The sequence below is a fragment of the Melanerpes formicivorus genome, unplaced genomic scaffold (genome assembly GCF_026170545.1).
Source record: "Melanerpes formicivorus ecotype bairdi unplaced genomic scaffold, bMelFor1.0.p_v2 SCAF_24, whole genome shotgun sequence".
Taxonomy (NCBI): domain Eukaryota; kingdom Metazoa; phylum Chordata; class Aves; order Piciformes; family Picidae; genus Melanerpes; species Melanerpes formicivorus.
The window spans coordinates 12,172,434-12,199,218 of record NW_027142376.1 but is presented as its reverse complement, the minus strand read 5'-3'; the positions used below and the strand labels follow the sequence as shown (position 1 = coordinate 12,199,218).

Genomic DNA, 26,785 nt, shown 5'->3' with positions numbered 1-26,785 from the left:
GAGTAAAATGCACAGAGTCACAAGTTTGCTGGGCAGCCACCTTCACCTGTCTTAGTATCTCTATTTGTAAATGAGGAATTAGGAAATTGCTTTTATTTTATGAAATGCTTTAAGACTTTCTGATAGACAGTGCATTATTTTATTTACCAATAAAATGGTACTTCTTTTACAGTATGGTGCTCTGCAACCAAGTAGTTGACCTTCTTTTCCCTGGGTAAGACTTCTGACACCCCTCACATCTTTAGCTGGTGTAAAAACTGACAAAACCAATTACAGGGTGCTCTCATAATTTCCCAGGCTCTTGCAACTGCAACGAGAAAGCTCCTTCTCTTACTCCTAGTGGATCGACAGCATATGCATCTAGTGCTGACCTCTAACCATCTCTAAACAGAAGGAACACTGTGTAAGACAGTGCAGTCATACAGGCACTGAGGAACTTGAGCAATAAAAAGGCAGGCGGCTGCGGAGAAGGGGCTCGTGGTCACTTACCCACTGGCGCCCTCCTGTGGCTCACTCAGCAACGCAAGGCACCGGCAGCAAGAAAACGTTTCCGAGGCCAAAGACAGCGTAGTAGTTTTACTAATGGACAGAAACGAAGATGCTGGCATCTGGATGTCAGACAGCTCTTTATAAAATACAGGATCTTGCATTCAACCTCATCTTTGCTATCATTACACGCCATGTCCATAAAAAGCCACGTTCCATCAAGTGAATAAAATATTAATTGCAAGCCACGTAAAATGAGACAACAGAAACCAGATTCCCAAGACAAAAATCTTTACTTGTAATAACTTCTCAAATAAGTATACATTCACAATCTTTAAACAGAATCAGTACACATGTCTAGGGCAAGTCAAGTATGTATCATTAGCAGATAATGCCTTCTTTAGCAATTAATGTTCACAAATCACGAATTACTTCCAAATTTAAGACCCCTCACACAGGGCTTAAATGTCTTCAGAAGACTGTCCCAGTACCTGGCAAAATGGAGTGTTTGTAGAACAGAATTCTAATCATTCAGATCAAGTATATCACATCAGAGTCTTTTAACAAGCAGTAAATATTAGTGGGGGAAAAGTATTTATTGCCAAGCTAAGTGTTTTCAAGCACTGAAAAGCAAACACAAATGGTGAAGTAGCTAGAGAAATTGAAATTAGTTAATGAAACCTTGCATTTGTCTCAAAAGACAAGATTTTCACTACACACTGAAGGAAAGAATTGAAAATAAAAATTGGATTTGCCTTAGAATAGGCTTCTGTACAAAACAAGATTTTTGGGGTTTCAGTGGTGGGAGTAGTATTGCAATAATAAAGAAATCATCTTAAAATATATATTAATTTACCACATTTAACTCATATAGCCCTTTATCTTACAAAATGCTACTGTTCTACATACTGCATGTAAAAAACTTTTTCCTATATGTATAGACATGTACATGTAAAGGCAGAGCAAATCAGCTTGGTATGAAAGAAAACACCACAAAGCATAAGCAGACAGACTAAGAGTTAGGCAGTAATGAGGAGTGTATGCTCCATGTGTGCGTTAGTGTAACAGTGCTTCCAATCCTGACTCCAAGCACAGTGCTTACTCCAAGTCAGCTCCACCAGTGATTTCCTTAACTGCAGCACCTGATGTTACTTAAGTTCTAAGTCATTGGTTCTATTTAGCACTAGCTCAGAAATAAGGCAAAGTAACTTTTCTTATCAGTGAAAACCTAGTAACATTCATAAGAGCTTCTCAAAATCAATTAAAAACATTATAGGAGCACAAGAATGTTACCCCTGAGCTGAAGCATTTTCCTGTCTATACAAAGCTGACCCAGTACCCCCTTGTTTCAGAGTAATCCAGGCTACTTAAGTAAGTATGACATCATTCTCAGGCATTGCCTTTTCTCAGCAAGCTTTGAATAACAACTTAAAGCTCCGAGATGCATTTGTGCTCATAATTTCTGGTCTAAAAACATGACTGAGAACAGTAAATAACAGTTCTGACACTGCTCAGAGTTTTGGAGTGGGTATTCAGAGTGGATGGGCTTTTGTACTGAACTCTGTCTAAATCTCAGTGCTAACCCCTGCCTCCCAGCTGGAAGACTGAGTCCACTCTTCATGTAATTAGTATATATTTTACCAAAAAAAAAGTTTAATATACAAGACAAGCAAATCAGATTTCATTTATCTACCTTCTCTTGCATCAACTTTCTTAATAAAAAAATATCAAAATCAAGCCAACCTCACCTTCAAACTCCACAAAATCACAGATTCTCCAATAATAAATAACATTAATCTCTCTCATGAAGCAAAGGTGCCTGAAGAAAAAATAGTTAAGATACCTAGGGAATAAAATGGACAGGTGCCTTTGAGAAACTTTTGGGAGATTGTAAAGGTCTTTGTCCAGCACCCATTAAAGTTTTGTCCAGTGAAAGATTAACTTCAGAATTCACCTTTTCACTGGGGAGGCTGGTTCAGGACTCCAGTCCAGTTGACAAGTCAGTCACTAGCAGGCACTGAAATGAATGCAGTTGGGATACTGGCACATCACTCTCTGGACAACACAAGCATGGTCTACCAGGGAATTCCCCAAATATTCCTTCAAGTGCTGTGTGGAGTGCAACACTTTGTAGCTAGAAACACAGCATGACAATTTAGAGCAATGGATATCCAAGAGTATCCTTCCCCACCTACCACACAATACCAGTGAAGAACAACCACAGGTGTAACACTAAATTGAGCCACAGGTTCTAGCGTTCAGAATCCCCTGGTCAACACCTCCTACTTGTTTTGGGGAATGGGATTCCAGAAGAGCCTAAAACCTGAGAATGGCAAGGGAGAAACAGAAAAATATAAAAATGCAAGGATTAAAAAACAGAGGGGGAAGTAATGATCCCCCTCTAGTATATTCCCTTCAAAACAGTGTAATTAAAAAGTTTAAATTCACTTAGAAATCGCTTTCACAAGAGTCTGGTAGTTTTAAAAACTTTCAAAAAATCAAAGTATTCTTCACCAGAGTTAATGAAAATATCCCTATAGTCCCCTGAATAACTGCCACCACTTACTTTGCATTAATATGGCTTAAATTAATAGAATCATAGGCAGGCAAAATGTTGAAGTTTAACTGTATATAGAGAATAAAACCAAGTTCTAATAGAAAGGCTCCTAATATTTCAAAGTTACAGACTTCATTCAGACTTCATCAAAACCAGTGGGACACCCACTGTGTCCAATGTATCTTTGACTAGGCCTTCATAAGAGACAACAAAACATTGTGGTTTATGCTGTAGGAACATACACAAAGTACACTTGTGTATATACACAAGATATGTAGTGCAATTTCTGCATTGTGATTTAAATGAGTTGTATTTGAGCCAGTAAAATGACAATCACCAAGCCAACACTGCATGCTGAATCAAACAAGGCTGTGTAACAAAAAAAAAGACCCAGTCAGAAACATTCACGTTGTTATTGTTGCCTAGTGAGTAGCTTTGAAGAAAGCTTAATGATACATCCACTTGAACCCACACAGAAGTATGAGAGGCAGAAAGCTGCATTACTATGATGGCCTGACTGGCTTTATACGTGCTCTGGATGACTTTGAAGGCAGGATATCATCTCTGTGACAGGCTTCCCTTCATAGCAGATTTGATACACAGCAGTAAATAGAGGAAACCTGAGGAAACAGGGTGGGGAAAAGCAAACGCAGTGTAAGTTTATTTTGTAGCATTTTTTAAACAAAAAAAATAAAATGAGGAGAGCAGGGGGAGGGAAAAGACAGCCTGAAACCCCAGTTTCTTCTAGGATTTGTCATGTGCTAAAGTTGGGCTGAAAAGCACTGGGTAAATAGAGAACCTACATCCATCTCTAAAATGAGTCATTCTCAGAAGCTTAGCTAGCTCTAATGGAGCCTATTGAGGCTCATTACACACCACAAACCATTAAGTAATCTAAAAAACTTATAAACAAAAACATTTGCATCTTTCCTTAACATTCTTATGGCAGTATTCATCTATGGTTAAAAAGGAAGGCTGGCACAGCAGTTCTGCATTGTGTCCCTGCAATAATTTGATAATGTAATTGCAGAACATGACACAAAGAGACCCAAGAAGAAATGAAGGTCAAGTTTTCACTGAGTCCAAAACTAAACATGGATTTTTAAACCTTAATTTAGAAAGAGCTAGAGTTTAATTGGCCACATTTCCAACAACCCCCATACTCAGTCTTCTCTGACAATCTGAAGGCTTGTTACAGCCATGGCACTTTCCAGAAGTTTGTATTTGCTTCCTGTCCATTATGAATAGTGACAACCAGAGAAGTCTCATTTTCATAGAGCCTGGTGTATTTAAGGATTAATTATTTGTTCACTAAATGCCATTTCAGTGTGGCCTTTTATAGTTATAAATTTTGACCAAACACACTATGTTATGTTGACTGAAATAAAGGGCACTGGAGAGACTTAATTTCTGAGTGATTGACAATGCATCTATCTGGACTAGGACTTTCTCCTCAGAAGAGTGGTCACTCTAAAACTTTATCTGTAATAAGCAAATGTAGCACTGACAGAACCTTCAGCTATTACTGAACATCATATATACTTGCCCATATACTCTGTTATCATGTTTTTTGCTAAAGCAGCTCTAAATAAACCAGAGATGACTAGAGAAGTCATGAGCCATTCAGGACTACCATCATAGTACAGTGACTACTGCATTCTGAGGGGCAAATAAAGCAGTGTACTTGGCTGAGTGCAATAATTTGCATTATAGTGGGGAAAAAAATGGGGGAATGAGTTGTATATCTTTCATTAAAAACACAACCCAAAGACTTTTATAATGCACCCTATTTGTTATAAGATAGGCTAGGGGAAAAAAAAATAACTAAAAAAAATCCCCTGAACACAGCATCCTGTTTCAGGAATCATAAGCAAAAGACTGAATCCAGTATTTTACTTTGTTGGGTTGTTTGTTTTGGTTTGTTTGGTTTGTTGTGGGTTTTTCATTTGTTTGGTTTTGTGGTTTGGTTTGGTTTTTTGCCTTCAGTTAGCTCAATTACTGTACACTGCACAGAGAGCCTTAGTTGCCTTACACCCAGAAATAATGTTTAAAAAAAAAAAGTAATTTAATGCAGTCAATCCATTAAAACTAGACCTGAAAAAGTGCTTTGGAAAAGAAAAAAAGTAGCAAAGCGTGGACTGACTGGCAGTCATTTGTTTTCTGATTTTGTCTCCTCTATGAAAGGAACAGATAAGAGACATCTTTAAATCTTATATGGAGACAACAGTGTGTGTAGCTTTAGAAATCACACATGTTCTGACTGGAATACAAATTCACAGGCCAGGACAACATGCTTAATTTCATACCACAGATAAACCCTGACCTACACAAGCAGATGGCAGGTTTTATCCTAGACCAAACTTGCAGTGGTATTAGGAAAGAGAACTGCAGTATCTAAGCTAGAATCCATGGCAGCCACTCTATTCAGATGATCACCTATATGGATCCTTAATAACAAAGCTCTTCTCCAGGGAGATATGCAATTGATTTACTACTATGAAATAAGTTGTAGAGCCTTTCCAAAAGTCTCTTTAGGAAGCTCAGCTTCCATTTTCATGTATTGTTATTCTTTCCACATGTTACCAACACACTCACTGTGCTATCCTGACATAGCAGAAGGCAGTAATACATTCTGCAAAAAGAAAAGCCTTCACAAATTCAACATCACACTATTAGCTCTATGTATAGCAATATTATTCTGAGCTCTATATACAGCAATATTATTCTGAGGTTCTATCCAAATCTCTCTGCAATTTGAACTGAGGATTAAGGTACTCCTATTGCAGTGATTTTCTTTTCACTATTAGCTTTATGAAGCTATGAACAACAAATAAACATAAGGAACTATGGATATAAAAAAAGGGATATATGGAACTTGCTTTATTTGTTCTTACTTTTCCAGCATTCCTTTCTGCTTGAGGATGCGATACACCTCTGCAGAAGTTTGTGGTCCTTGCAGTTTCTGACCATTCAACATTTCTTGCTCCAATTCTTCAATAGACTAAACAATGGAAGGGAAAAAAAAAAAAAAGATAAAAGGAAAGCTATGATAAAGTTTTCATAATCCTGACACCACCATCTGGATAGAAAAAAATCCAGTGTTACTAAGGGTTTTTCCCTTCTCAGAGGTGACACTGAGTCTCCCATATTCTTCTCTGGAAATAGTCTCCTTCTTAAGTCTGCATTTTAGAATAGAATAGAATAGAATAAACCAGGTTGGAAGAGACCTTCAAGATCATCACGTCCAACCTATCACCCAACACCACCTAATCAACTAACCCATGTAACCAAGCACCCTGTCAAGTCTCCTCCTGAACACCTCCAGTGACGGTGACTCCACCACCTCCCCAGGCAGTCCATTCCAATGGGCAATCACTCTCTCTGTGTAAAACTTCCTCCTGACCTCCAGCCTGAACTTCCCCTGGCGCAGCCTGAGACTGTGTCCTCTTGTTCTGGTGCTGGCTGCCTGGGAGAAGAGACCAACCTCTGCCTGTTTACAACCTCCCTTCAGGTAGTTGTAGAGAGCAATAAGGTCACCCCTGAGTCTCCTCCTCTCCAGGCTAAGCAGCCCCAGCTCCCTCAGTCTCTCCTCATAGGGCTTGTGTTCCAAGCCCCTCACTAACTTCGTTGCCCTTCTCTGGACTCGTTCCAGCAAGTCAACCTCCTTCCTAAACTGAGGGGCCCAGAACTGGACACAGTACTCGAGGTGTGGCATAACCAGTGCAGTGTACAGGGGCACAATGACCTCCCTGCTCCTGCTGGCCACACTGTTCCAGCAGCTTATCTCTCCAGTTTTGCTTTGGTTCTCTTTTTGTTAGTCACCCCTTCTTTGTAACACCTTTACACTCATTTTAGCCTTGAAACACACTCAGAAATTAGTGGATACTCATGCAGTACTTCTGCTGTCTCTTGGATAACTCCTATCACTCCAACAAACCAGGACCGATAGTATTTGTAACAATAGATTTCACCCAGTGAGTAAGGTACCTTTCCGGTTTTAACAAATGCTTCTGCTACACGTCGATTTCGGCCACCATAGCAGGTTGTGATGAGATCAGCCACTCCACAGCTCTCCAGGAAAGTGGCAGTAGACACCTGTCCTTTGCAAAAAATTCTGGCAAAGGCAATCATCTCCATTAGGCCAAGGCGAATAACAGCAGCTTTGGTATTATCGCCGCAGTGAAGGCCATCACAGAACCCAGCTCCTACTGCTACTATGTTCTAACGAGAAGAAAAAAACAGTATGGGAAACGAGTCAATTACTGCTTAAAGAATCCTAGGAAATGCCAAATGACAGAGTGTAGATGTTCTCAATAACTGCCAACATTTCACTAGTCTAAGACTAGGTTGGTCTTTTCAGGTTTTTGTTGTAGGATTTTGAGGTTTATGGGCTAACAAGACAAGTCTTACAGTGCTAACTAATTCCAAGGATAAAAATATAATTAAAGCTCTGGATCAAGTTGTCCCAGAGGCCTTGCAGCTGTAATTATTGGCTATCTCCAAGAACAAACAGGTTACACTACACCCAAACAGGGTATTTTCTAGATTGAGTTGTTCCTTCCCTGAGGCAGGGGTGAAGTTACACTGACAGCCCACAGCCCTTTTATTTGTATTCTCTTTATGCATAAAGTAATGCTGAATCTAAGAAATACTTATCATCTTCCATGCTGACATGCTAAAAGTTCCAATTCAGCCAAGCTCATAGTATTCAGCCTTTTTAAGTAGAGTTCATATAACAGTAATAGTCAATCAAGTATTCCAAGATGGTTCATAACACAGGAAGACCTTTCCTAAACAAAAAAAATGTTGTCTGGTTTTTGGGTCGTCATCCCCCCCTCTCCCCCCCCATCTCTGGGGGCAGTCTTCTGCAAAGAATGTGCTGTTTCTTCCTGACAATCAACTATACAGTCCCTTCTTTGCTTTATGAACATAGAGATTAGAATAAACTTTATTAGAATAAACCAAAATAGGTTGGAAGAGACCTTCAAGATCATCGTGTCCAACCCATCAACCAATCCAACCCACCCAAACAGCTAACCCATGGCACCAAGCACCCCATCAAGTCTCCTCCTAAACACCTCCAATGATGGTGACTCCACCACCTCCCCAGGCAGCCCATTCCAATGGGCAATCACTCTCTCTGTATAGAACTTCTTCCTAACATCCAACCTGAACTTCCCCTGGCACAGCCTGAGACTGTGTCCTCTTGTTCTGGTACTGGGTGCCTTGGGAGAAGAGACCATCATCCGCCTGTCTACAACCTCCCTTCAGGTAGTTGTAGAGAGCAATAAGGTCACCCCTGAGTCTCCTCTTCTCCAGGCTGAGCAACCCCAGCTCCCTCAGTCTTTCCTCATAGGGCTGTGTTCCAAACCCCTCACCAACTTTGTTGCTCTTCTCTGGACTCGTTCCAGCAAGTCAACCTCCTTCCTAAACTGAGGGGCCCAGAACTGGACACAGTACTTGAGGTGTGGCCTAACCAGTGCAGTGTACAGGGGCAGAATGACCTCCCTGCTCCTGCTGGCCACACTGTTCCTGATGCAGGCCAGGAGGCCATTGGCCCTCTTGGCTGCCTGGGCACACTACAGGCTCATGTTCAGCCTACCATCGACCAGTACCCCCAGGTCCCTCTCTGCCTGGCTGCTCTCCAGCCACTCTGACCCCAGCCTGTAGCACTGCATGGGGTTGTTGTGGCCAATGTGCAGAACCCGGCAAATTAGTTGACAGACATTTGAGTGATGTGGCTATAAAAGCTATTTTCTGGTCTAGGAATTAGAAGCACAGTTCATTTGCCCCTACCAAAAAAACCCCACCAATATCATACTCTACCCAAACCCAAAACACTTCCAAAAAAGATGACATTCTGACAGACTGGTAAAGCAAACAAGGATGCAATAGATGTAGTAACATCTTTCTGCAATGACCTCAACAGAAACCACAAGAAAACAAATATTATGGCACCTAATGTAGCACTGATGCAGGGGTTAAAAATCAACCAACCCACCCACCCAACTTTAACTGTTGCTGAAGAAACAGCAGCAAGCAGAAGTTGCTAATGAGAGCAACACATTGATTAGCAGCCACTCTTGTTTTGGTTTTTGGACTGTAAGAATCAATGACTGCAGGCAGCTGCAATGCTGTGTGGCAAATCACATTTAGTGACTCTGAATCAAATGAGGTCAGAGGACGAATCATTGCTTTCTGAGTAGTTAGTTGAGGACTAAGGAGGACCTTAAAATTTGCTGAGAGATATCTCAACATCAGACCTGAAGCAGCAAAAGATGATCAGCTTTTAAGTTGATACTTGAGATCATCTTGCCTTAAATCCTGGCTGTGGTAATTGAATCAAGGTATGTTTTCAACAGATGCCTCTCCCAGAGCAACCTCTAGTTCATTTGGTGGCAAAGCAAGAGGAAATCACACAGGTATTTAAGAATTTATCAGATGAGAGAACCCATTTAAATGGGATTTACACATACATGAGGAGAAAATGAGGGAGTTGGGGTTGCTTAGCCTGGAGGAAGCTCAGAGGAGACCTTATTGCTACCTACAGCTACCTGAAGGGAGGTTGTAGACAGTCTCAAGCTGTGCCAGGTTTAGGCTGGATGTTAGGGAGAAGTCCTTCACAGAAAGAGTGATTTGCCCTTGGAAAGGGCTGCCCAGGGAGGTGGTGGAGTCACCATCACTGGAAGTGTTTAGGAAGAGACTGGATGAGGCACTTGGTGCCATGGTTTAGTTGATTAGATGGTTCTGGATGATAATTTGGACTCGATGATCTCGAAGGTCTTTTCCAACCTGGTTAATTCTATTTTCTATGGAATTTTCCAGGAAGTATGCAAGTGTTTAGTGCTCAGCTGAAAAACAAAATTTTTTTTTCAGCTACCTCTGGGCTTTTTCCATATAGTTCTTGAACACTTCAATACTTCTTTTCTACTTTGAAACAGGCTATCTACTTCTACCTTTTGTAACGTTCTTCCTTGGGAGCAACAGAAATATTGTTCTAAGCCAGTCATTCCAAGACTAGGTACTTCTGAGGAGATCACAGAATGTTAGGGGTTGGAAGGGACCTCAAAAGATCATCAAGTCCAACCCCAAAATGTGGTAGGGAAGAGGGCAAATATTGAGTCTAACACTGAAACACCAAGCTCCTTGTTTACATGATATCCCTATTGTATTTTCTTACACATGGTTTGCGAGCAACAAGGAAACAGGACAACTGAGTATGCTCTGAAACACAAACCCATGCCTAGGGGACTGTTACATCCTGGTCTACACAAACCTCAGGCCACAACTAGGAACTTACAAGATCTAACATCTGGTTTCATTTAAATCCTTGAAAAATCCATGATGATTCTCTCATATACTATATAATATAGAGAAGAGGATTATACCACACTGAAAGTTACACCTCAGAGAAAAACAAACACTTCTTTTAAAAACAAAATTACCAGAATAAAAAATAATCTCACAAAATTTGAGCCTGAGGCATCTTTCAGTTCAAAACAAGACCAAAACAGGCAGCTTGGTATTTGAAATGTCTTGGTGCAGGCACTAAGCTAAGTCTGTCTCAGGAAGATCCAAAACCAAAACACAAACTGACATACAAAAGCCTAAAAATGTTAGCACTACAGTGATTCTCTGAGAAGCAGACTGCATGGGGTCAACAGATGACCAAGAAAGCATGGCTAACAAGTCTGCAGACTTGGCTGACACTCAGTCAGTGCTCAGAAATATCCAACATACTCTGTTTACAGTTAAGTTTGTGGAGTATTCATGAAGACAGCTTCAGGGACCATTTCGGAGGCAACCGTTGCCTCTCCATAATCAAATGGATCATTACAGAACTAACCAGAAATATTAAAGGTGGTATCACAACTCAGCAGAGCCTGCCCTCCCTCGTGCTTCACATGAACTTGGACAAGCTCCTTGCTTCATGTCATGGCTGAGATAGGTCAAATTAAGACTCAATAAATGAAAGAGTATCAACAGAACCATCAGAGTGGTTAAGCATAAACTGCTTAAGTGGTCCTGGCAAACTGGAATGTAAATAATGGATTTAGTTTCCACTTAATCTCAGGAAAGAGATTACCACAATCACTTCCACAGTACCTTGACTGCCTATCCTGCAGTGACTGCCACAAACATACTTTGCCAGACCACCTTTGTAAGTTAGAATACTGGGTTTCATAACCTGGTAAACCATAAATCATCATTATGCCTCTTACTACTTTGCTTACGACTAAGATAGAACCATAAGATTTCAGGTTGCTTCAGGCTCATCTTGAAAGGCAATACAGCTGCTGCTTGTTCTTCTTCTGTCACATTTGTCTTGTTCCCTGGCTGCTGCCACTTGAGGGTTTTTAACTCTCCAGATCCTTGAATATATACATCAGGCAGCTAGAGCTGCCCTTTTGCCATAACCAGAGATTCTATTCTCACTTCCCTCACACTCACTCTCTGCACTGGATATGTGATTCCAGTATGGTTTACACTCAAGAATACAGCTATCAACTTCCTAGGAAGGACCCTTCATCATCTGGCAAATGGCAGCTGGAACTTGTAGGGTGGTCGTGGGTCAGTCTGCCTGAAAAGCCAACTGGACACCTTAAAACTCAACTAGCCAAATGTAAAGTTTGTTGATTTCTGACCTCAAATCTTAGAAAAGGTCACCAAATAAATGTGAAATGTGCTTCAGTTCTCAAAAGAAAAAAATCCTGATAGAGAAGAACATCCCAAGCACTTTTTTCCTACAGTCAAGAAGTTACATGTAGACAGCTGCTCTTCCTCAGCATCAGATTTTGTGGACTGCCATTACCTATTCAGGCAGTCCAGAAGCTGACACAAGGCTGCAGTTTCACTGCATAGATTTCATAGATGTGCTTAGCCCATTGTTACAAAAAAAACCCCATTATATGAAGCAGGTATCTATATATATACATATATAAATGTATATAAACAGCAATTAAACACATATTCTTTCATGATCACCCAGCTGAAATACTTATTATTACAATCTGAATTCATATATGCTTCAAAAAACAAATTTCAAATTATCATAAGGGAAAGCTGTGCTCAGAGCACTCTCTGTTACCCCTCTGTACTTTTCACCACACTTTAGGCAACCATCCGTATTGAAAATCTTCTCTGCTTAATACAGGCTTGCAGAAATAAAGAGCAAGGTAAGTGCAGACTTTTAACAAGACCTAGTCCTATTATTGCAGCAATAGCTAGGAAATCTCTTGCCTAAGATAGCATTTATAGAAAAATGCAGGAGCTGAGAGAATGCATTATTTCTCATAGTGTACAGCTTCTGACCCTTTAAAACAAGAGTTGCTTTTACCACTTCTGCATCCAAAAAGACAGTCTGGACTGGCATGTGTGCCTGTCCTCCAAACTGTAGTTTGCAGTTACACTGCTGATATTTGGAACTGGCACTGCTACAGAAAGTGAGCAGAACCTGTATTTTTATACCTGTCTCTTCATACAAGACACGTGACACTGCCATCTTCTGAAATAGGAATTTCTTCCTTCCTCCTCCTTGAATAGATTCATAGAATATCAGCTTAGAAGGAACCTAAAGGATCATCTAGACCAACCTTTCAGGGTAAGAACATAGTTTAAATGAGATGCCTCAGCACCCTGTCAAGCTGGGCCTTCAAACTGTGTAAAGTAGGAGAATATATCACCTCCCTTGGGAGTTTATATAATGCTATTTTTTCATGAAGAAACTTTCCAAGTTTAAAACAATAACTGTCAGCTGACAGAAGCTACAGATTTTTCTCTAAAAACAATTCTCACATAAGAAGATCCTTATTTTTCACATTTTTATTACAAACACTATCAGATTTATCAGAAACCAGCAAAGTGCCTATTGTTACCCTTAGCAAACTATAAGGGCATACACCTTCTACAGACAAAAAGCTCAGGTTTACATTTCACTATTTGCAGATGAACTTTGCATTTTCTTTGCACAGACAATAAAAACATACCCATCTGTTTAATTAATTGTTTCTTCATTTTCTTTCACAAGCATATATGTTCCCAGTGCATTAATAAAATTTTGCAAAGTTCAAGTTAAATACAACTCAGGAAATTACTTACATGATGTCAATATAAAATCTAGGATTAAATTAAAAGGGGTTTTAAATGGAAAAAAACCCCACCAACTTCTAAAATATTAATTTCATAGTATCATTCAGGGTTGGAAGGGACCACAAGGATCATCTAGTTCCAACCCCCCTGCCATGGGCAGGGACACCCCACACTAGAACAGCCTGGCCAGAGCCTCATCCAGCCTGGGCTTAAACACCTCCAGGGACGGGGCCTCAACCACCTCCCTGGACAACCCATTCCAGGGTTTCACCACTCTCATGGTGAAGAACCTCCTCCTCACATCTAGCCTGAATCTCCCCACCTCCAGCTTCATTCCATTCCCCCTAGTCCTATCACTACCTGAGATCCTGAGAAGTCCTTCCCCAGCCTTCCTGTAGGCCCCCTTCAGATACTGGAAGGCCACAATTAGGTCACCTCGGAGAAATTTAGTAACATTTTCTTTGAAATTAAGGAAGATTTGTATGTTAAAAAAAATTACCTATACTACCACAACAGATCTATGCCACTTTTATCAGTTCATGATTTGTAATGAGGCAAAAAATCCATAGGTAGTTTTAAACAAATTAATCTATCCTTAATTTGCTTTTTGTTTAGAGATTATAGCATGTATTTCTTTGGAAGCCTCAACTCAGTTAACAAAATGCACTGCAATCAAAACCCAATGACCAGAGTCTTTTAGAAAAGCAACTAGAGAGTTCTGTTTGCAGGATGCATAATGAATTATGAAGCAGGAAAAATGAACAAAACAAGGCTACAAAGAAAATACACAAGTTTCACCTCAGTATCTTTCCAGGTCACTGCACTTCCAAAGAGATGCTGATATCTTGTCTGACTTGGACCTTTACAGTGGAGTTTGAGTGTCTGCTGACTAGCTGCTCAATTTGATGAGCATACTCATCTCTAGTGCCCTTTCACAAGATTAGTCTGGAATAAAAATGACCTGGGACATAACTCCTCTATCTAGCAAGAATTTATAGTAGCTAATCTACTTCCACCTGAGCAGCAATGAGAACTCAGCTTAAAGACATCATTCACTGCTTTGGTAGCTTTGCATGATGCAGTTTACACAATTTTAACAGAGAAAACAAAGAAATACAGAATAATTACTGCCAAATGATCTACTAAACCACTACATCTATCAGAAATACTTCCATAATAGACATCAAATAACATGAACTACAGTGCTATTGGCCAGGGTGCCAAACAGCTAATACCATCCCTCCACAAATGTTCTGTCAATTAACCTGAAAAGAATGTTTAAGCTACCCTTTGCTTCCTGTTAGCATCAATCTTGCTACCAAAATCTTCCAGATGAGCAACTGTCCAAAATGATATTTTTCCTATTCAGGTAATTTCTGTGTGTAGCAATCCACATGAATTTTATTCAGTGTATGTCCACAAAATACAAAAGGTAAGAATGCTCACATTGTGTAAGTCAATGAAGAGGGGAATAGTTTTGTCAACAGACACAAAGGATTAATGCCAACTTCCTTCCCCCTTTCTTCTTATGGATGCACTGTTGCAAAAAAGAAAAAAGGAACTAAAATGGATGTTAGTGAGATGAAATCAATACTTATTTCATGACTGTGTGTAGAAAAAGATGTGAAAAGACGTAGAAAGAGAACTTGGGAGATGGTGAGACAAAGGTCTAAAAGGCAACTCTCAGAACATGCTGCTCTCCCAGTTTCCCATCCCATCTTCACAGAAATGTTATCTAGCAGTTTTATATATTATATAAAGCACAATAAACTTAACTCTTTCAATGAAATTACCCTCTTTTTTTCTACTAGTATCATTCCAACTGTGTACCTACTACAGCCTCTTAATCTTACCTTCAAAGCACCACAGAGCTCGACAGTATCTGCATCATCTACTACAGTTATCCTGAAGTTTGGAGTTTGCAGGAGCTCTTTGAAGAGAAGGCCATTTTCCAAGATTTTGCTGCCTGTTCAGAGAGAAAGGAAGATTAAAAAATGAATAATTTATTTGTGTGTTATTTAGCCTTTTCTGTGCAAGCCAAAATACTTAAATGCAGAGATAATGTTCTACCTTCATCCTAAGGAGACTCCTGTTTTAAGTGACTAAGGACGTGTCCTCTGTGTTGCACTTAAAAGCTCTGCACTTCTTCATAATTCATTGCCTGCTCAGCAACAAATTCTAAACAATTCCAATACTTATCTGTACTCTCTTTTTTCATCATTCTCTTTAAAAGGAAGTTAGCAATAAAACAAAGGTCAATTAAAAATATACTAGGCACAATTCTACCAGTATTCCTGTATTCCAGAAAAATACTGACAACAGAACATCAAGGATGTTTATTAATTGGGCATGCTATCACTGACAAATGCTTCTAAACACTAAGAGGTAAATCAATTGTTCAAAAATAAGTTCAATACAAAAGTTATTAATGAGAGGTTACAAAGCAAAAAGGCACAAAACTGTAAAAACTAACACTGAAAAAATAATATGAACTGTGCTACTATGTATGACTACCTATATGTGTATACACATGCACATATGTCTGTCTGGACACTACAAAATCCAAGACTAAGCACACATCTTTGTGCTGCAGAGGTGTGCAAACCTCAACACAGAATTAAAGGCATGTCTAGCTTTTGGGGCAATTAATTATTTTGAGAAATTAACATAAGAGTTCAATACCATAAAAAAAAACAACCACCAAAAGGTGTGTAAAGGTATCATCTGTGACCAGAGAAAGGAGCTGGAGTACAGAATGATTTATCCATATCAGTCCATGCAGACACAAGAAAAATCTCAAGCACAGCAATAAATAAAAGTATTTCTCATGTGGATGGTGACGAAAAGCATGCTTAGTATTTCACATAATTATAATATGTGAGCCTTTTGGTGTGTCACTGTGAGGACAGGAGCATGTTTTAAACATTCTTATTACTTGGAACAGTACCTATTGTGGTTTCACAGAATTTTTCTGCTGCCACCTCATTGGCAATGTTAGCTCCCATCAGCACACTGATGTCTATTCCCATCTTCTCTCGAATAATGTCAGAGATCAGTTTGAGTCCCTCTGGGCCTTCATCTATTCCCTGCAGCCAACATTAAATGGAATTACTAAAAAGTCATTAATTAGACACAGTAGGGATAAAAGTACACCACAATTAGTCTTACCCATGGTTGAGAATGCAACAAGGTCTATTCAGATAGACACTAAAGATGACAGACTTGCTTCCACTATTGTTGTGGCCTCTTTGAGCTGTCTTTCCACAGAAGGTAGTACCTTAAGAATTAAGACTAGCTCTAGATGATGGTATCAGCTTTTATTCCATGCTCTACCAAAGTACAGGCTTTTTGTTTTGTTGAGGTTTTTCTGTTTGTTTGGGATTTAGATTTTTTTTTAGGATACATATCCACTCTTCCTCTTTATTTAAACATATTCATTAATCAATATTTCATTATAGCACCAGTAATCACTACCCAGAGCAGTAATCCCACAGGACCATAGGACCAGACAGACTTCAGATATCATAGTATCATAGTATCAGTCAGGGTTGGAAGGGACCAGAAGGATCATCTAGTTCCAACCCCCCTGCCATGGGCAGGGACACCCCACACTAGATCAGGCTGGACAGAGCCTCATCCAGCCTGCTCTTAAACATCCCCAGGGACCGGGCCTTGACCACCTCCCTGGACAACCCATTCCAGGGTTTCACCACTCTCATGGTGAAGAACCTCCTCCTCACATCCAGCCTGAATCTCCCCACCTCCAGCTTCATTCCATTCCCCCTAGTCCTATCACTACCTGAGATCCTGAGAAGTCCCTCCCCAGCCCTCCTGTAGGCCCCCTTCAGATACTGGAAGGCCACAATTAGGTCACCTCGGAGCCTTCTCTTCTCCAGACTGAACAGCCCCAACTCCTTCAGTCTGTTCTCATAGGAGAGGTGCTCCAGCCCTCTGATCACCCTTGTGGCCCTTCTCTGGACACCTTCCAGCACATCCATATCCCTCCTGTAATAGGGGCTCCAGAACTGGATGCAGTACTCCAGGTGGGGTCTCACCAGAGCTGAGTAGAGGGGGAGAATCACCTCCCTCGACCTGCTGGCCACACTTCTCCTGATGCAGCCCAGGATCTGATTGTCTTTGCAGGCTGCAAGTGCACATTGAGAGCTCATGTTGAGCTTTTTGTCCACCAGCACCCCCAATGAAAGTAAACAAGGGAACATGTGCTGAGAAAATAGCCTATTCTCAAATACGTTCAAAGCAACACAAAGCAGAATCTTCCAGACCTTGTGAGAATAGCTGATTCTTTGGAGCTAAATACACAGAGGGAGTTAAAAAAAAAAGGCAGCTCATGCACATTTTAAAATTCTGCCACCAGAACTACAAACACTCCAGTGGAATGTTTCCTGCACCTCTGCCCCATCCTGTTTCCTATGCTCGAACTATCTTTTTGGGCCATGCTGAACACTCTCCTGTTCCAACATATTTAACATGAACAAGAGAACTATCCTCCCAGCCACGTGAAATTCTCTCAGCAGTTCTTAAAACTATCAACTCAGCATGTGGGATGTGTGTTAACAATCAAAGCTTTATGCCTGTATTCTATGCTTCGTCTAACGATACATTTGGGAACAACAACTAAAAGATTGGAAAGCTCGGTACAAAACATATTCACTACTCCTTTCTTTCTAAAAAGTCTTCTGAACAGCCTCATTGTCCTTTTCCTGCAAGCTCTAGTCTAAAATAAAACACAGCAAAACAATCCATTACTGACCAAGAGAAATTCCAATCTTGCATCTAGAAAGGTTTAATGGAACAATCAAGTGAATAATACAAAGAGTCTTTTCATACCAAAACACTACGCCATGACACATTCTCAGTTATTAATGCATAGCATTTATCATACCTTTATGAGAGTTATACCAAGCGCTTTCTTAGGGACTCGTCCTGTGATTTGATCGCAGACTTTATGAATGAACTGATGAGGAATGACAAAAACCAGCAAGTCTGCATCTTGTACAGCTTCATTAAGGTTTGGGACAGCAACCTGTGCAGTTATAGGAGAGAAGGGCGACATAACTTCTTAAAATTAACACTAATTAAACTATCCACAAGTGTAAGTGATAAGTAAATGCACATTTTGGTTCTATACTGAATGCTACAAACTGTTGTGCTTCATCATTGAAAATACACAGTAACATAAACTTATTAGAAAAGCAAAATAATTTAAACTTTCAAACAAGTTCTTTTATGCTTTGAAAGAGGCATCTTCACAGCCACTAGCATAGTTAGTGCCACAAAGATTCAAAATGCTCCATGACATTCAAACAAGAAGCTTGAGTAAGAAAATACAGAATGAGAATCTGCCTTTTCTGACAAAAATCATCTCAATTTTTGATAAATTATTACATGCAGAAATGTAGTTTCTTTACTTAATGACTTACTCATTTTCTTTGACAGACCTCTTACACTTACCAGTTCACATTCTCTTTCTCTGTACTCACAGATTTTGTTTACCCTTTAAGAAGGTGACCTACCAGACTCCACCTTTCCTAACACTTAAACACCATCTTAAAGTAAGACTCAGGTTTAAAATGTGGCAATGAGCTTGACCTATTTATTGATAGAGAAAAAGCATGAGTGAGCAGGTAGTAGGAGGCATGAACAGCACACTTGCTGAAGGCCAGGGAAATGGGATTTCAGCATTATTGTTGAAAACTGCAAAGTATGGCAAATCATATTTTCCCTGCCCAAAATCTCTACTGAACTGTCAGCTGCCACAGCCTTTTCCTATAATGTTTTGTGGGCAAGAGTCACCACCTGCCCATCCATTAGCATGTTACACTAACACAGAACAGATGGGGAGTCCTACTGTTCTGCCCTAGCAGCGCTACAACTAACATACTAATCTGATTGCACACAGTTGAAAGACAACTGAGACACATACTACCTGCGAACGGCTTCCAGTTTGCTTGGGAAATAATCTAGTTCTTATCCTCTAATACTTACTAAGTGTTTCAGAGTACTTCAAATCCCTTCAATTCTCACCAATCATCTCCCTTCCAATGTTGAGGTGTTTGGCTTCTTTTAACTGGTGTGGTCAGATCTGTTACTCTTGCCCTCATTTTCACATTTGCTTCTCTATACAAAGTAACATGAAGACAAAACTGAGATTGGGGAGTGCGGGGAGGGGGAGAAGGAGAGTACAATGCTTTGGATTTACCTGTCTGCATAACTCCATAAGTTTACCTGTTCAAATTTCTGATCTCATCTGTAAAACAGCATACAGTCTGAAATATCATAAACCCTAAAGGTGTTAACAAAACAAATGTCTACTCCATTCATGGCATGAGCAATATTCTCTCTGCTCCATAACTAGAATTTAGCTTCTAAGCCTTACCACGTTCTCTGGAAGCTTGTATCCAGGGAGATACTTTACGTTTTCATGTTCATTGTTTATGATATCTGTCAGTTTTCTCCCGTTAATATTCTCCTCAAAGACCCACATCTTCACTGTAGAAGCAAATTTTTGCAATTGTTTTACGTTATTGCCTATTATTTTGGCAACTGCAGAACCCCTGCAGGAAATAAAAAAAAAAAATAGTCTAAGAAAAATTATGACTTTACTCTAGAAGAAAGAGACTGTCTTTAAAATACACAAATTCACAGGTTATTGACTAATTACTCTGGAGCATTTTTCATCTAGTAAAACAAGTGGAAAAATACAGCAGTCATTCACATCTGTTGCTTTCTCTCAAATACATCTAAAGTAGGTTGGGCTGAAGCCTTTACCAAAAACCTGCTTACTTGTGTTGCCTGCTCATTGGCTCTCCAGTCAGAGTTTGGGTTAATGTATTTCCACAGATCAAATGGGTTATATCTTCAAAGCAGTGGTAAAAGTGACAAGCTCCATTTTTAAAAAAGGATCTTTTTCACCTCTTAGAAACAGGAAGCTTTCTTTGATGACTGACCCATCAATTGCTGCACAATCCAGATGTGTGTTTAAAGCCAAGAAGCATTCATATCTAGCAAAAATTACAAGCTTTATGGTTATGATGCCAACCTCATAGAATTTAACTGTTGCAATGGCATCCTCTGAATTTGCAGACTGACAATTCCATTACTGTTAGGCTCGTTTTCTCCACAAGAACAGACAGTGAAACCTGTAGGACAGTGGCCAGTTTTACTACTCAAATCTCAAAGCAACAATAAAATCAGTCAGAACTACTGAAACTGGGAGAACCTTCCACTCTTGAATGCTGTATGAGACAAGAAGATGCACATTTGTAAAACCTGTTAACCTAACTTCCTTTCCTGGGACAAAAGGGCACAATTACTGATAAAATCCACTAAGCAGACAAGATTTTAGAAAGATGCTATAAAAATACAGAGTCATCAGTCTGAGGCTCATGTGTCTCTGTATGTAGAAACTGCACATTTTAATAGAATGGAAGAACACCTCAGCTTTTTGAATACTCACACACTCCCCTATATTGATTATGGGCGTTGCTTGTGTCAAAGCTGACAACTAAATCAAGTATATTCACTCTGCTCCAAGAGCTTTTACTTTGGCACAACTCAATGTTCTGTATCACAGATGTGTGCTATCACAAGCCTCAGGTCAATTTCTAAGTAGTGGAAAAAGAAATTACAGTATCCTATGTAGACTTCTTTCAGTTAAACCATAAAACTGTCTGACTTAAAAGACTGGAATTTATTTCACTGATAGCACTTCACACATTACAAATTCCTCTGGGTTCAGGAGGCAATACAGGAGCCGCAATTGTCAGCCATCTCTCATCAAGCTCATATTCCAGATCTGTAGGCACAGGATGGTTTTCACCACAATGGCAGACAATTCACCAGCTCAATACCCAAATTTCAGAACCACACAATCAGTATGAATCACATTCAACATAACACAGGTATGTGCTCCTTGGAATGTGCTCTTAGTTCCTTGAGCACATTTACTACTGCAGATTTATATACAAAGTCTGGAATCTGGCAAATTAGTGTCTTCTGGTTTGAACTTCACTACACATTCTTGTGTGCTTAGTGTTGATAAAGACAGACATAATTGATTCAGAAAACTGACTGGGACTTTCAAAGAGTTTGCCAGCATGAAGTCTGGCAATGTGTACTACCTGAGTGAGACACTAATTCCATTACTATGTAACACTGAAATAACTTACTTGTCTGGGGTTTTTAGCCTTTGAATGTAGTATTTTAAAAGTGAAGATTTGCCTAGTCTCAGTTCCTGAATTCAGGAAGATTCTGCTGACAGGCTTCTCTGGTTCCTCATTTCCTGTTATGCTGCAATGACTGTTGCACCAAGGTCAAATAACTGAGTCTAAGACTGCTCTGTGCAAGATAAAATACCAGCTCCCCACACCTCTTAATCAAACAGGCAAACTTCTATTCTCTTTTGTATCCTAATACTCCTCAGTGTGTACACTGAAATAATATGCTGGTATATCTGGCTCTTCTTGTATACTCCTGACACACTTCAAGGCAAAGAAAAGGGAATTTTTGCCAATTTATTCCTAGCAATAACAGTTCTAGTGTGAGCTAATTTGCAAGACTTGGTGTCTTCAGCAGCAGTTCAACTGTTCACACACTTACAGTTTAGAAACATCAGTCACACATTCCACTAATCTAGGCTTCAAAAATATATAACCCAAACAATACAATGCACATAAGCATTTCAATTTCTTTCTATTTACCTGCTTTTGAGCATTAAATGCTTCCAACTTTAGGATCACAGGCCCCAGTTCAAAAAGCCACTTACATATATAGGTACACAATTCTAATTAAGTCCTATTTAGTTCAATGGTTACGTCTATCATTGAATTACAGTGCTCTTTGCAGTCAGGATTTGGTGTCTGTCATCCCTTGGCCTCTGAGGAAGAAATTACCTACCTCTCCAAGAATTACTGTTTTCAGAAAGTTTGTGGAGCAGAGGGGAAGGTCATGGGAGAGCTATTATAATTTAAAACATTTGATTACTTTGGTTTCTGCTTTACTGCTAGAAAAAGGGAAAAAACCAAACACCACATTGCTATCATACATGAAATAAATTATCAGGTATTTGAATACTTTTATCTCCCAAAGATGACACATAATGCTAGTAATAGCATAATGTCTTTCTCTCAGCACCACAAGTATAGACCTATTGCCACCCAAATACCCACCCTGTTAGGAAGGAACTTATCACTAGACTGACCCAATGAGGTGAAAACAAAACATAGTTATTGCTAGTAGATAACATCTACCAATCTTTTTGCTTCTGCAACTGTGTTTCACAGTGAATCAGATATAAAATCTTCCTGTAAAACATTTTGATAGATTTCAGGTATGGAAGAATGGCAACAATACTCCTAAAAGATTGATGTCTAACTGGAATTTTCTTCTGACATATGCTGCAATGCACAGTATCTCCATGATCACTTACAAGCCAGTGCAAGGAAAAGAAGAGATATTGCACTGAAACTGCCATTCCCTCCACAAGCCATCCCAGTGACAAATATAACTCGGCAGTTCTTGGTATTTTTCATTATGCAAAGCAGCACCGATAGCAAATTGCTCAGAGGGAGCTGTGGGTGAGCAACAAGTCTAAGATCATCTTGACAAAAGCCTGTCAAGTTTGGTTTAAAAAATGGCAGTACCTTGCTCTACACCAAACTCCTGTGAATTTACATTTAGTCTTAAAAAAGATAATGTTATCACAAATAATGCAGGCATAGCATTAGTGATAAACTGTGAACACAGACTTACAGAACACTGCACTTAACTCACTGTAAATAGGGATCCAGGGTACAAACAGTGATCAGGAATGCCAGAGAAATTGAAGCAGCAAGGCAAAGGATCTAATAAAATGATCCTTCTCATAGAGAATTGATTAGTAAATCTATGGGTTTCTGTAGACACAACAGTAAATGTAAGTCTAGTGACAGATGCAGCAATAAAACCTTGTTTCAAGCCTTCAGTGTGCCTCAGCATAATCAATGTGAAAAAGAGAAGGTATTTCAAATGACCTAGTGTCTCCTCAGCTCTTTTTTAAACTACCTTGGGAAACAGCTAACATAGGAAACCCCGGACGGCACTTTTGGGGAGCAGTGCACTTGTTAACAGGAGCCCTGCAGGCAACTCCCAGCAGACAATGACCTGCTGTAAAAAAAGAAAGTTCAGTATCTTTATGCCCACGTCACCTGACAGCAGAAAAACCACACAACGGATGCCGGCTTAAAACAACCTCTCCCCAGAACAGATGGGTGCCTGCAAGCCCGCCAGAACGGGGTGCTCGATTCTGCCACCTCTCCCTCAGGTTACTTGGGGACAGCACCTTTACCCCCGAGGGAGACTCCGGGCTGACGAACCCCACTCCTACGGCACAAGCGCGCCGAGAAACCCGCCACAGTAGCACCAAGAGCAGCGGGGCGGTTGCCTCCAGGACGCGGCTGCCCTCACCACCGCCACCATAGAGAGGAGCGCCGCCACGGCGCGAAACCCTCCGGCTGCGGGCCGGGGGCACGACAGCGCTGCGCGGGAAGCGACAGCAAGGCCCGGCCCGGCACGACGGGAGGGAAGGGAAGGCCGGGGCCGCCGCTAGGGTCCTCTCAGGAGCTGCCGTCTCACTCACCAGTTTCCCGAGCCCACAATGCAGACCTTGAGGGGCCCCGCGGAGAGCGCCATGGCAGCGCCACCAGCGCCACACTACTGGCCGCAGCGCTGAGCTCGGTGAGACGACTGCTACACGCTCCCCCACCCCCGCCGTCACCGTCAGGGACTCGCCCTTGTCTCCCTCCGCCCCTACGGCTTGTCGGGAAGTGTAGTTCGGTTCGCGCCCTCTCGCGTGCCGGCTCGCGGAGGGGGTCAACGGCTGCTGCCACGGCGGGCTGGGCCGAGGGTAAGGGCTCCCAGCACTGGCACTCCTGCAGGCGCTGTGCCAGATCCGTATTGCCACCGTTTTCTACTCAGCTAATACCATACATGTAAGTCACACATGTCAGAAAGACATTCTTTCAGTGCCCAAACTGCATTGAATAGCTTTGGAGAAAGGCTGTGAAGCCTCCCGATGTGGAGGAATCAACACGTAATCAGGTTGGGCCTGGGGAGAAATAATGAGAGAAAGAAAAGTGTTCTCAGATACTCATTTCCCCTCAGCCTTCAGCCAAAATCATGTGATTCCCTCATGCTTTTCTAGGGGAAAAAAAATGCAGAGGAGGTGTTGGTTTGTTGGTAAGATGGTTATAAGTTACCTGTGATAAACTCTTTTTGTCAAAGGTGTATTTCTGCTGACACCTTTAGCTCTCAAATACAATGCTCTTATCTGTACAAAGATGGTGCCCCCTCCTCTTTATTTGTATAAACTATTTATCAGGATAATACCCTTTTGGCTTTGTGGCACTGTGAGCTGTGGCAGACTTTGCTTGTGCTTTTTTTCAGGTGGCTTGCTAGGAGTCTGATAGTGTAAGCTGTAAGCTGCTCCTGTAGTGCGAGGCTACATGAAAGGAAAATTTGGCCCAGCTTGGTTGCCTTTTGGGTCATTGAAACAAGCAGTGTTCCTCTTTCTGTTTCAAGTGGAGTTTTCATTTACTCTCTTGCAGATTTGCTATCTAAAGCAGAAGAGGGGATGACACACACCACAACAAAAACATGCTTAAATCAGATCTGCTTGTGCTAGTATCTTCCATTTCCACTGGTGGCATTTCATAATGTCTAGAAAATCCTCATCTTCTCACTGTTTGAGTCCTGTGAGGGATTCTTTTGCTTGTGATTGACTTAGAGAATGACACACAAGAGACTCAGTAAGTTTCTTGTATTATGCTTCTATTCTGGCGCGCCTGACACAGGTAGAATCATTTCAAAAGACCTGTGTGTGTTCAGAGAGTTTTGGGCAAACTTTTATACAAAAAGTTATCTGTCTATAATGACAGAGGTCCAGATGCTTCCTATCTATACAAAGCTTATCTATCTAAAAACAGCAGAAGTATACATATCATGCAGGTGTCCTTTATCTTATACAAAAGATCATCTTGTCCAAGACTAACAGAATTGAATCACTGAAACATACTGCTATTCCTTATCTATCCAAAGGTTGTCTGCCAACCCCTCTCCCCCTCCCTGCATTCCAGCATTTCAGCTAACAAGCAGAAAATTCTTATCAATTCTGTTATTCTGTTAATGAGACTTTTCTGTTCATCATGATTGCCTTAAGCATCCACAGATACTGAAGATACTACCTGCCCATCCTAGCAGGCTGGCCCAACCTCAGCTGGAGATGTTAGTATTTTTCTCAAGACTGGAAGAAGAAATTACTGTTTGCATGTTACTGGCTTGAGTTGAGAGTTTGATGGCTTACCTTAAACTGCTGAGATGTGTTAGGAAGAAAGACAATCTGAAAAGTAAACTCAGAGAAAATAGCAGCCTCTTTCATAAAAGAACACATCCTCACAGTGTAGCCATGATAGTTCAGGTATAATCAAAGAACTGAAGTCACAAATACTCAGGTGCATATTCCGTCCTCCTGAACTGTATTCATACAGCAGTGAGGTGAAGGGAAGTGATGGACAGCCATGGGTTCTAATAGGTCAAGCCAAACAACTGTTTGCCTGAATTTTAAGTGTCGTTCTGGGCATTGTATGGAAGCAGCTGAAGCAGGAGCATAAGTTCCCTTATGCCAGTTTTGCTATGGCAGTAGTATGATCTCCTCTGGCAGGTGAAGCAGGCATCTGGATTTATTAAACCACCACTAAAGTTTGACAGATCTGATCTGTCAACACCCCAGTAAATATCAGCACTACTTGGTGTCTGTCTGAAAGCAGATCGTGTGGTACCCATAATTCCATTAAAGAAAAGAAAAGATTAAAAAAGGAAGACTGATAAAGTAAAAAATATATTTTGGATGGGTGAGATCACTGTTCTTGTTTTCCAGTTTTCCTCTTTATGTAAGTGATTTGTTGGTCCAATGTAATTTCTTTCTTCAGTGCTTCATTTGACTTTATACATGCTGGTGAAAATGACAGTATGGTTTAAAGATCCATTAAGAAGAACAAAACCAATTCATATAAGGGTAGAATAAATTCTCGATTTGCACATCTTCTAGGCTGCTTATATGCAGAGTCATTGAACATAGAGCTTAATCTATGAATCTGTTTTAACTATTCTAGATATTGCTAGCATGCCTGTTCCTCTTCTTCTAGGAAGTTTTCTATTTGTCTGGCATCCAAGCATTTATCAAAACCTGACAACCTCATTTCAAAACAATAACTTGTCAGTACTAATCTACAATTGTAAAGAGTCCTAGAGGCCTGTACAAAGCAGAAACATCTGGCAACTGGAAAATACCAGAGAGCTACAATAGTATGAAATATTTAGCTTTAATTGCAAATTCAGAATAGAATAGAATAGAATAGAATAGAATAGAATAGAATAGAATAGAATAGAATAGAATAGAATAGAATAGAATTAACCAGGTTGGAAAAGACCTCAGAGATCATGAAGTCCAACCTATCACCCAGCACCATCTGATCAACTAAACCATGGCACCAAGTGCCTCATCCAGTCCCCTCTTAAACACCTCCAGTGATGGTGACTCCACCACCTCCCTGGGCAGCACATTCCTGTAAACAATTCCAATTACCTATTTGGGAAACT

The 26,785-nt window shown here is 40.5% G+C and overlaps 1 protein-coding gene across 1 annotated transcript; it reads right to left on the bottom strand.

The window, feature by feature from the left end:
* Positions 1–760: 760 nt before the first annotated feature.
* GPD1L (glycerol-3-phosphate dehydrogenase 1 like) lies at positions 761–23,885 on the bottom strand. Its single transcript, XM_068152912.1, has 8 exons — positions 23,769–23,885; positions 19,530–19,707; positions 18,036–18,176; positions 16,080–16,218; positions 14,986–15,098; positions 7,031–7,264; positions 5,938–6,044; positions 761–3,663 (listed from the first exon to the last, which is right to left on the bottom strand). The coding sequence occupies exons 1-8, from the start codon at positions 23,819–23,821 to the stop codon at positions 3,567–3,569; spliced, it is 1,062 nt and encodes a 353-aa protein (XP_068009013.1). The 5' UTR covers positions 23,822–23,885; the 3' UTR covers positions 761–3,566.
* Between the last annotated feature and the right edge of the window lie 2,900 nt (positions 23,886–26,785).